Genomic DNA, 12,458 nt, shown 5'->3' with positions numbered 1-12,458 from the left:
TGATACTTATGATTATTAAAATTATCATTCTTATTGGAATAATTATTTGATCAAAACATTATGGTAATGAGAAATAGTAATGGAATTTAATTCCTTTATATACCATTTTTCTTATGAGGCGATATTGTTAAAAGATACTCAGATACTATGATTTGTAGACTATTAGTTTTTTAGATATATATAAAATTAGTTGATACATATATAGTTGATGTGGGTATTAGTTGAATGGCCCCAAGTGTGATAAAGTATAAGTGTTTGTCCTCCTGAAATAAAATTTAAGCAGGTTTTGGTATATATCCTATATCCTTTTCATTTATTGAATATTCATACATTTACCTAAGTATGTGATCTGATTCATACTTTGGGTTATTTTGTTGAAGGTTCAGAATGCTAAGCAAGTAAACAGTGCACTTAAACAGAAAATGGAAGGTGGAATTGAAGAATTCAAACCTCCTGAGGTATGTTATTGAAGAATATATGTGACTAAGTGTGGTGAAACCTTATTCTCTGAATTATCTATCCCGTATTTACTATTTTGGTCACATGCGTTGTTAATACTTTGAAGATGTCATAATGTGGGTAATTTGTCATGTCTCTATTTTGTCATTTAGATAGTTAGTCTTTTGAGACTTGACTAATGATTTAAGTGAATTCATTTCTTTCCTGCCCTTAGCAATTCATATCAAGCGAAGTAGGGAAAAACAGTTATACAAATAGGCCCAGTGCACTGAGAGTAGAAGGTAATTGAGAAGCAAGCCAGTACATCTCTGGGTCTACAGCAGTATTTGCTCGAGGTGTGTGACTTGGTAATACAACAGGAAAAAGATTACAAGAAAAGGAGCTCATTTAGCAATTGTAATTTTTTATTTTAAGGTATTTGTCTTTTGATTCAGATTTTGTGTTAGGATTTTAGTAGGTGGACTTAATTAACATTCTTGTACTCATACCCCTGAAAATGTGAAATCTAAAAACAAGATATAGATTAACCTTTTTCTCAAGCCTTTCTTGTATTTCGTCTGAAATCTAATATATTTTTGATATTTGTGACAATCATAGGAGTATTTAAATGCCCGTAAAGTCCAATCAAATCTTTCTACAGAAGCTTCTATTTTAAATCTTTTCTCCATTCTCTCTTTTTAAGACTCCTATGCTATGCTTCATATCCTGGACTTGCCTTTCTATGTATGTAATAATCAAATAATCTTATTTGGTCCTAATGTGATGCCCCGTACCCCAACCCCCACGCCCCATCACAGGTTGCCTGAAATATCTACAAATGAAATATGTGTGAGGGGCTGGTGGGGGAGGGCAGAAAAACAGTGGTTCAGAGCTAATGCACCATATTCTGTCTCATTTGAATCTTTTAGAAAGGAAGAATCATTAGGAATAAAATTGTTTTTGTATTTTTGTTTCAAATGGTCTCTTTCAAGAAGGTTAGGTAATGGAAAAGAATAAGACATATATAGACTAATAAAATATCTCATTCCAAAACCACAGGTTATCCGGCAAACATTCTAGTGACATTTCTATTTATCTAGAAATAGTAATACAAAGAATACTACTTTATATTATTGTAACAAAAATTATTTTAAATTTTACACTGAAATTATTTTAATTTTATATTTATGCCTTTAAATGCATAAAGGCCAAAAACTTTAAATGCCTATAATTTCATAACTTAAAACTTAAATTTAAAACATACAGTAGATAGGGGTGCCTGGGTGGCTCAGTCAGTTGGATGTCTAACTGTTGATCTTGGTTCAGGTCATGATCTCATGGTTTCATGGGTTCCAGCCCTGCTTGGGATTCTCTGTCTTCCTCTCTCTCTGCCCATCCCCTACTTGTGCACATGCTCATGCGCGCTCTCTCTCTCTCTGTCTCTCTGAAAATAAATTAACTTAAAAAAATAGCAGATACTGAAAACATGGGAGTACCTTAAAGAATTTTGTCAATAAATTTGAAAATTTAAATAAAACTTAGAAATTCATAGGAAAATCTATCTCACCAAATTGTTTTAAAAAGAAAACCTGATAAAGGAACAATTAACATTTTTTTCATAAGAAAACACCAGGCCCAGACAGTTTTACAGAAAACATCTACCAGATTTTCAGGGAAACTGATTCTGACCTCAGTACTTCCAGAAAATTGAAGGATAACCTCACTCATGAACATTATATAAAGTAAGACATGAAAATGCAATAGCACTTACAACTTTATGCCATCTCATTTGATGCTCATATCAATCCCAAGAAGTAGATGAAGCAAATACTGTTATTTTACACGATAAAACTGGGCCTCAGAGAGGTTAATTGGCTTGATCAAAGCCACACATCTAATAAATAGTCAAATTTTGGCTATATTTCAGAATCTTAGAGTTCAGTTGAAGTCCTAGATTAATATCATGCTCCCTCTTACTTTTGAAAGTTTTCATTTAATAGCAAAATTGTATATTGATTCTCACATTTAAATGCAGTTTTGGGGGGCGCCTGGGTGGCTCAGTCGGTTAAGCAGCCGACTTCGGCTCAGGTCATGATCTGTGCTGACAGCTCAGAGCCTGGAGCCTGTTTCAGATTCTGTGTCTCCCTCTCTCTGACTCTCCCCTGTTCATGCTCTGTCTCTCCCTGTCTCAAAAATAAATAAAATGTTTAAAAAAATAAATAAATAAATAAATAAATAAATAAATAAATAAATGCAGTTTTGGGGTTAGAAGTTATCAAACATTTATTACATCTTTTGGGGTTTTTTTGTAAAAATAATGATAAAATGAAACTACCAAAATCTTAACATTCTATTATCCATAGAGTGAAGTTTGAATATTACTTTGAGGTTGATTTATTGAACTCAGATGACTTGAAAAAATATGTGTATTTTATTATCTAGAAAATACCCAGGATATATTTATATTTATCATATAATTTCTGTTGCTTTGCAGGGGAGAATAACCTGAATAGATACATTTCAAAATACTAGATTAACAGTCACCGTAAACACCTTGAAAAATTAATCTATCCCCTTTTCTTTAGGTTAGTTAATAGGATTGCTACCTAATACCTAACAAAAGAATTTCATTAACCATTGGAACAGGAGGCTACTAAATGATGTAACTCAACGGGAAGTGAACAGTTATTAAGATGCTTTACTTACTCATTTGGTTGTATTTGTTGTTTTCATTTAGGAAAATATTTGGTGAAGAAAGTCCATTCACTCCCATAAGTATTTGTTGATCACCTATTTCATGTAAGGCACTGTTTTAGGCACTGGGGGAAGTGTGTAAGGGAAAGAGGGGACACATTAAAATGAGGAAGAGATGGATTTTTTCATCTGCTTTAAAAAAAACCAAAAAACACCACCTTACCGTCTAGATGTTATAAGACGAAATGATTGAAGTTGTGTGATAGATTTACAAGTAAAATGCTACAGGAAAACAAGTGGTAATATTCATTCTTGCTAGGATAATCAGGAAAGACTTCCTAACGGGAGATGCTTTAGCTGAAGTTTGAAGGATGAATAGGAGTTTTACACATAAAGAAAGGGCAAGTGGAGGGAATAGTATGAACACTGGCTTGGTGTTGAACAGTACATTCAAACTATGTATAAATCCAGTGGGGAAAAACCAGTCAACAGGTATTCCCTGAGCACTTAGGATGTGCTCATTGTAGTGCTGATTACTATTCAGAATCCAGTGGAAGTGTAAAACATAAAACAGTTTTTTCTCATGAAGCATGTTGTCTACTTACGAAGGCAAAGTTGGATGCAGAGGATGAGTAAACATGGTGTATGAGAGAGATATTAACAAGATTGGGTTTCACAGGGACTTCTTTATGATAGAGAGCAGTGGGCAAGGGCAGGAGTATAAAAGTCTGAGAGCTAGGAAGAGAAGTTTGCCTTTTAAATTAAGTCAAATGGGAAGACCTGTAAGTTCCTCCTATAGGAAGGATGTAATGGGAATTTTTAATTTTAGGAAGATTATCTTGGTAGTATTGCATAGGCTAAGTTGGAATCTTTATAGCTGCTAAAATACTAAGCACGTGAGTGATAAAGTAAATGGTAAAAGGAGTTTTGGGTAGGGTCAGGTATTAATTGCAGGAGTGGCCAGCAAGTGATAAATCCAAAGAACATTGCCAAATAGAAATTAATGTATCTATTTGAAACCGTGTAAGAGTGTTGGGAGGAGTGGTGACATGTGGGGTTATGCTTTGACTTGTTTTAGTTGGAGGTAGGTGCGTGGGGACAAGGAGATTAATGAATCCAGGAAGGAAGAAACTTAAAAAAGTGCTTTTTGAAGCTAGAAATTTCCCCATCTTTGGATGTTTTCATGCATAAGTGGGTGACCTCCTTTCATTACAGATATTGGATGGAGTTTTAAGCATTGGATGAAAGGTTTAACTTGGTGACCTTTCCTAATTCTTTCAAGTCAGAGATAGTATGAATCTGCTACTGACAAAAATGGGAAAGATGTGAAGCCTGATTTAACAGGGAAAGGATGCAGTGAAGATTCTGAAGGATCTTCTAAGGATGTCATAGATTCTTCTAGAAGGCTCTTTAGGCCTTTTATTAGTTTCATGACTATTATACATTGGATTATTTTAGTTTAGAGTAATGTGTTATTTTTAAAACAACAGCATTTCAGTTGGGGCTTTGCTGTAGAAGTATGTTCTCTGTGCTACTACCTAGCTAGCCACAATTACTACACAGTTTTAGATGGCTAGATATATTCTAGTTGTCCTTTCCTTAAGTTAAATCTCTACCAAAGTTTCTTGAGTTTAAAAGAGAATAGGAAAATCAATAACTTAAAGGAATCCTGTATATTTAAAAAATTTTGACCCTGTTTCTCCTTGTCTTCCCTTTCTTCCACTGCTTCCCTTCTGTCATACACAGACTTTCTAATTCATGCAGTTTCAATCCCCCTCCCTACATTTTTCAACTGAAGCTGCTGCTTAAAGGCTAACACTGGTGCTAGTGACCGAATTCCACAGCTCTCACTCCTTTCCCTGGCCTTTTTCTGAGCCCTTGACATAGATGACAGCCTCTCTTTCTCCCTTTAACTTCTGAGAGGTGATGTTGTCTTTTATAACTATTATGTTCCCATCTCAGCTGTAATTTCCTTTCTGTACATAAATATAAGCATTCTCCCAAGTTTTTATCCTCATTCATTGCTCTTCTCTTTGGAGACAGCATACAAGCTCATCACTTCAATATATTAAAATTATATCATATGTACATATAAATGACACAAACTCAACCACAGATACTCAGCCAAATGAAAAAGAATGTTTAATAATAGCAAGTAGAGTAATGCTGGCAGTCCTGCCTGGACTCCATTTATCAAGCATCTCCCCCAGAGTGAGCAGTTAGGAGGTGGAACTGTGAATCCACTGTTTCTTGAGTCAGCTTCAGCTTCCATGTGCCTCCTGTGTGAGCAGTTTCCTTGACTTGAAATTCTAGTATTTATGTATGTATTCATGTTGTTCATTTGTTGCTACCCTAAATTTCAACCAAAGGCTTCATCTAGGATTCACTGAAAAACTAATGGTCCATTTCAGTGCTGAAGGAATACCTGGCCATGTGGACTTACTGAGAGATTGTGTGCCTGTCTCCATTACCACCTTTAAGAATATTTCAAGAGTAATTTGGAATTAAAAGCAAAAATCTTTCTTTAATTCATGGGCTGATTCTAGAACCTTCATCTAAGTAAGCTATGGCTCCATTGTTTTCCCTCAAACTTTTTCCATACCCTTAAAAACTGTGTTTACATGGATGAACCTGTTTTAGCCTCAAGTGGATCCTGAGCTCCACCTGAATGGACATGGCTTAATTACCTCATTGTCAGTGAATCCCCAGTTACTGTCACCATCTTAGCCTTGCCTTCCCACACCTCCCCAGTCAGCAATTCAGAACTTCTTAGGTCCTTAACAGCACCACCCTTCTCCCAGCTGTGTGGGCTTAAAGTCTTATTCTGCTTAGAATCCTCTTTCTCTCCCCTTGTTCCCTCTCCCCCAAGAAACTATTGCTTATTAAATTTAGTGTGAACTCATTAACCTTGATATTTACTGCCCTTCCATAAATGATCCTTACCATATTTTAGTTTAGTTAAATATCACCAACTTCCTAGGATTATTTATTAGTTCTTCCAAATTGTTGATCTGTTGTTGCCTATACGTGATATGCCTTCTCCTCATCTTTGCCTTTCGGAAACTTACCCTGTTCTTAAACCCACCTCAATGTCCAGCCCCTCCAACTTTCCTTCTTTTTTGTTCTAGTCATTGTGACTTTTCCCTCTCAGCTTTAAATTCCCCATATACTCTGAACTTTTAATTTTATTAATAGCTATTTGTGTTTTTCCTGTGTCCTGATTTGCTTATAAGCTGAAAATAAGTTTTCATAGTGCGTGTTACTGCTCTTTTATTTTTTGTTCCCTTTTCATTAATGGTACCTTTTCTCCCAGTTTCTGCCTTTCAGGTTTAACAAACATCAGTTAATCAACTTCAACTTCAGTTGGCTCAGGCATTGTGCTAGAGGTTTTTAACATATGTTCTAAACATAGCTTTACAAAAATTTTACATTTATCCTAAATTTAATCTTCAGAACACTTGTAATGTAGTATTACAGGAGATCTTCAGTATCCAGTGTTCATTAATCTGAAGGATTCACGGATAAGCAAATTTGCCAAACAAGAGAATATTCACTGATGAACTAAGCACTTCTAAAATTAGGCTCTGCTCACCAGCTATCCCTCATTAACTCTGGCTGTTATCTTTCCCATCCATCACATCAGCATCCTTCTCTATTGCTTCCTTGCTAATCTAATGCAAATACAGCACAAACCAAAATGAAATTATAAACCTTGCAAAAGATGCAAAACTTCATAAAGTCTATGAAAGTACAAGAGAATGGCTTTAATCACTTGCAAAATTGTTGACAGATGGGTATTTAGCAGAGTTAACAATTGAAAAAGGGTTGATGACTCATACGCATTTCAAAGAACAATTTGAGTAGCAAAGAATTAAGGGAGGCCCTTGAAAAAATTGTTGGAAGTTTTCAAAACAGAATTACCTATTATATGCTCATGTTACAAATTTCAAAGCTGGTGAATGTTATGCCATTATACTATTATATGCCAAAAATAAAAAAATAAATAAAAGCATATGAGTGAAACCATTAACTATTTAAAAAACAATTTTCATAAGTTTTAGTTTCATATTTCAGATTAAGTTGTAGTCAACCCTTTATTTTTTTTTACACCATTTATTCTGAAATGCCTGGACCTTTTAAAAAGGTTCTAGAACAATTATCCTTGGGTACCAAGGACCTCTTTTATCTACCTTTCACAGCCCAGGTGGCATCAGATTGCCACCTCAAATATTAGCTCCTATTCCATTCTTGTAGCCCTCTTTTGGGGGAACATATGTTTAAAATTTTGAATTTTTCTTTTGTTGTCTCCTTTTGCTTTTCCATTCCTTCCTTCTTTCGTTTTCACACTTTTAAAGTTTGGTTCACTCTTTTCTTATTACTGCTTCTTTATGCTATAGCCCCCTCTTTTTCTTGACCTTTTTGCTGTTCTTTTATTTCGTTGCCAGTATCCTAACCTTGAGGCTTATCCACTGTCTGTCTGGCCTTGCCTTGCTATCTCTTTTAATCTCATCACCTGGTATTCAGTGCTCTCTGGTTTAGGTTTGTCCCTCCTTTATTCAGTCTTTTTTTAAACTTTTTTCCTTTCTTCTCTAATAATTTTTTTCTAATTTAAATTTTTTCTTTTAGTCTTTCTTCTGAATGCTTGCTTTTTATACACCTTCCTCATGGTGAGAAAGTAGATGTACCCAGAACCTCTTTGTACTGTAGAAACTCTTATTGCTAAGACCTTGAGTGAGATAAGACCTAAACACTTGTTCTCAAAGAAAGCATTTCTTTCTGTTTTGCTATCCATCCATGTATCACAGCCTATCCATCCATGTATTACACCAGGACAATTTATCTGGTAGTGTCTTCTGCAAACCTCTGTAGACTGGTGTACTTATTTCTGTCCCTCCTTCTTCTGCCAGAAGTCCTTGTACTAATCAGTGAGTATACACTAATGAAATTTGATTAGGTGTTTAATATTGTAATTTTGTCATAATAAAAATCCTGAACTTGGATTTTTTCTTAAACAAAAATATTGGCAGAAATGTGGGGAGGTCTTGGGGGAAAAATCTGTTCTTATAGTGCGTCACTCTCTGCTTCAGAAATTAAAAGAAGTATTTTAGCAGTTAGGCCTCGTCTCTAGTTCTATATTCATTTGTAACACTGGTTTTGGTGGAGCAAGGTTAGGTTTATTCTAAATATGAAGAGAAAAAATTTTAAAGAGAGTCACAGATCTTCTCTAAAGAAGATTAATTCTCTTAAATGTTTAAAACCAAGCTAAAATTAACACTTGCCATGTGCGGTAGGAACATTGTAGTTGGAAAATGGGTGACTAATAGATTTTCTCAGTTTTAATGCCTCTGACTAGAGTATAAATGTGAATGTTGTTCATGCTCCCAAATTGGTACATTTCACTTTCATTATCTTTTTGTGTGGGTAAAAGGTAACTCAGAATATATTTTTTTAATCCTTATAAAAACAGAATCTACGTAAATCAGAGTTTTAGTAATCTCATGTCTGTGATTTGGTGAAAAGTTAAAAAAAAATAAGCACTTTGGAAAAATGTCTGTCTTCATATCCTCATTAGGAAACTTCTCTTTAATTTTGTAGTCAAATCAGAAAATTAATGCCCGTTGGACCACAGAGGAGCAGCTTCTAGCAGTGCAAGGTATATTAAAGATAAGCAGTTATTGTTGTTAACTATTTAACCTGTCATGAAAGGTGACGACCATAGTTCTTCCCTTTCTTTAGAAATGGATCAAGAAAGAGCTCTTGTGTTTACCACAAACACAAAAATTCCTGATAATCAGGAATTCTGTTTTGTTCTTGTGGATGTGACTTACTGAGCCTATATGCATTTTGGGTCCTGTATAGCATGTAACACATTCTCAGCCTTAACCATGACGGTGATGACAAGCTCAAACAAGTCATATGGTTTCTCTGTGCCTTTGCTTCTGTGTTCCTGCAGTTGGGTTCATTCTTTATATTAGTCATTGATAATTCATCATTAAGAGCATAAACTATTATGTTTCTGGTTTTTCTAATTACTCTGTATAATAGTGTTTCTCTATTTGATAAATGTCAGGTACTGAAAATATTAGTGATACACTTTCAACGTATTGTAACTTGAGATATGTGACACTGAATGATTAGAAACCCAATTTAAAAAAAAATATATATATATATGTAAAACAAAAGAGAGTTAAGAGATGCTTTTAAAAATATACATAAAGCATTTTTAAATGCACTATTTATAAGAATGCTTTGTTGAATTATATGACAGAACACTTTTTGTATTATGAATGCCTGTCGGCAAATTGGAAGCATTATAAACTTGGATTTTCCCATGTTTGAATTAAGGAAGGGCAAACTGTATATTTTTTATTCAGTGTTGTAGCTGTGTTTTTTTTTTTCTTTTCCCTTCAAGATAAACTGTCTGCAGGACTGATTGTGTAATTGTAAGTTTGGTCTATAATTTGGTTTTCCTGGCTGAGCCCTCTTTGTGTTGAGCGCTAATAATTGCTAGGTCAGTAGCTACTAGCAATTTTTTTTTTTATCTAAGAAAGTTGGGCCCCCATGAAACATATAAGTACTTTACAAAATATTTCTAGATATTCAAGCATAGAGAACATATTTAACTCAAAAATGATCTGCAGGTATCATTTGGATATGAGAATAATGTAATTAAAAACTGATTAATAGACAACTCTGCAGTTTGGATTAGAGTGAGTAAGAATTACCTGGCCACTGTGATTAGAAACTGTCACAGGACGGTGCCAACACGGTGATGTCATCCTTCTCTTTGGCCTATACAGCACAAAATAGTCATTTCATAAACAGAATGCTTGATCCTACGGAGGCAGGGTACTGGACGTGCATTGAGCACATCTATAATTGTGGAACTAAGTTTCTGAATGAGTCAGAACAAAGCTTAATTAGTTTATAATGTTCAGTAGTAGCCAGTTTTAAATTAGAAACTATTTAAAATTCAGATTAAAAAATTAGCAGGAGCACCTGGCTAGCCCATTTGGTAGGTTATGTGACTCTTGATCTCACAGTCATGAGTTCAAACCCCATGTTAGGCGTAGAGCTTACTTTAAAAAAAATTTTTTTTTTCCCCAGAGGCTGCTTCATACTGATTTGGATCTGTGACTTAATAGCTCTAACATAGTTATTTGAGGAGGCATTGCTTTTATTGATGTAAAGCCTGTGTTCTCTGTCCATCCTTGTGTGTGTGTGTGTGTGTGTGTGTGGGTGTGTGGGTGTGTGTGCGCGCGCGCGTGCGTGCGCGCGTGTGCATGTGTGTATAAAGCCTGGAGAATTTAACCCTGATTTCCAGTATTTCAGTTGCTTAAAGGTTAGTATATTAATCCTGTACTCTAGTATAAGAAAATTATCCCAGTAAAGGATTTTCTGAAGAGACTTACTTGGGAAATCTGGGCTGATGTTTACAAAGCATTCAGGATTTGATACTGTTCTGCAGCACTGTTTTTAAGTGGTAGAGACCATTGAGTCTTATGGCTGGGCTGGATGTGATGCAGAGCTGCATTCAAGGAAAGGGATAATGGCAAGGTTTACATTTATAGTTTAAGCTATATATTTATGTGGACATTATCTCAGCTTATATATATTAAAAGAATAGTTATGAATATAATCAAACATTTCCCCTCTGCTGAGATATATTCAGTATTGTATTCTTATGCCCATTTAAAAAGTAATCCTTAAATAAATCATACTGATGTAGCAATTTGTACAGAAATATGCATGTCTTAGGATTTTGAAGGTGCTCTCTTAATATGTTAATGTCATCGTTTTATTTATTTTAACTCTGTATGTGGAATTTTTGTTTCTCTTTGGGTTTGTTAAGGGTTTTTTTGTTTTTGTTTTTTTTCATTTTGGGTGGTTTTTGTTTCATAAAATAAAATAATATAGAGCTATTTGTGTCCAAAATAGTTATTTTAGGGAAAATTAAAAAGTGCCTTTTTTGCTAATGAGCCCACACGTTTATAAAATTCTTAGAAGTATGTCTTATAAACAGTGTAATCACATGGTAATGTCACCTGAACCTGAGTCTCAGTGTAGGTAAGGTACATAACTGCAGTTTTTTTTTTAACTTTAGAGTTTGCTATTCAGAAGTACCTGTCTTAGCGGGCAGTTGTTTGGGGTTTTTTTTCTCTTTAATCTTTATTTGTGATAAACCTTTAGATGATATTATTCTTATGACTGTTTCAGTTTCACAAAGTAAATCATTTATATTTTGATATTAATAGTTTATAAGCACTTTATTTTTAAGACATTCTGTGTGTATATTCTGATTGGATACTCATTTGTTAAATGCTTTTTTAAATCTTGCTCATAGTTGACTATTAGAATGACTTGGAAAGAGAAATTTGTAAATTCTAGTGTCATTTAGTGAGATTTATAATTCTATTAAATAAACTTATTTGTTGTAACTCTTTTAAAACCACATAAATATATTAAGATCATTTCCTAGGGCTTAAACATATATTTTCCACTTTTTTCTTTTTACCATATACTCATATTGTTGTTAACTAAATACTACCATTTAAATAATAAATATTTAAATAAATAATAAACTATTTTTCCTTCTTTCTCCCTTATTTGGAAGGGGGGAAGTCATGCTCAGACCAAACAAGAATATCTGGTTTATACTTGTGTAATCTATCACTTTACTAAATGTTAATTTTAGTTCTAGCTATGTTAAAACTTGAGTAACATTCTTCAAGAGTCCACAGGTAGGATATTATAAACACCAACTAATTTAAACCTCTAAAAGTACTTGCTTAGAATGGTATTTCTACATTTTCTGTAATCTGTTCCAGCCTTATGTGTCTGTGTTTTCTTACTATAACAAATTAGTTAACAGTGAAATTAATTATAGTCTTCACAGTTTGTGTTAATGGAAATATGTCTGTTTATGGCTTGTGTCGTCTACATATAAATATTTTTTCTAATCTATAGTGCTTTTAGAATTATCCTAAAATCAGTCTTGATATTCATATGATAAACATTTCTTAACAAGAATTAAGAAAGGAATTAGATTCTCGGTGTATTTTTTTTTCATGTAAAATGGAACAATTATTAGCTGTTTTCAAAAAATAATACGTTTAAATGATAGTACAAACCATTGACTCTTTAAGGTGTGTAGAGGCAGAGCATGGTATTCAATATTTATTTTAGACCTTCTCTTAACTGTGTTAATCATTAGTGCTAAAAAAATAATACATCCCCCACCTAAAATATTAGCGCTATTTTAAGGTAAACGACAAGAAATTTTTCCAGTTTTATCAAGATGTCAACTTCAATTTTTAGTGTTTTTT

The 12,458-nt window shown here is 33.9% G+C and overlaps 1 protein-coding gene across 5 annotated transcripts in view; it reads left to right on the top strand.

Moving 5' to 3' along the window:
- Window positions 1-12,458, top strand: part of RCOR3 (REST corepressor 3) — a 53,164-nt gene that overhangs the window by 32,985 nt on the left and 7,721 nt on the right. For 4 of the 5 annotated variants that reach the window (XM_058701982.1, XM_058701980.1, XM_058701977.1 and 1 more), the window contains exons 9-10: window positions 381-458; window positions 8,728-8,785. In XM_058701982.1, coding sequence (XP_058557965.1) covers window positions 381-458; window positions 8,728-8,785 — 136 coding nt within the window. The remainder of the gene's footprint in view (window positions 1-380; window positions 459-8,727; window positions 8,786-12,458) is intronic. The other variant, XM_058701981.1, reaches the window with a different exon arrangement.

This window comes from Neofelis nebulosa, chromosome 15 (genome assembly GCF_028018385.1).
Source record: "Neofelis nebulosa isolate mNeoNeb1 chromosome 15, mNeoNeb1.pri, whole genome shotgun sequence".
Classification (NCBI taxonomy): Eukaryota; Metazoa; Chordata; class Mammalia; order Carnivora; family Felidae; genus Neofelis; species Neofelis nebulosa.
Note: the sequence above shows the minus strand (reverse complement) of the source record. Positions and strands in the feature narration are given on the sequence as shown.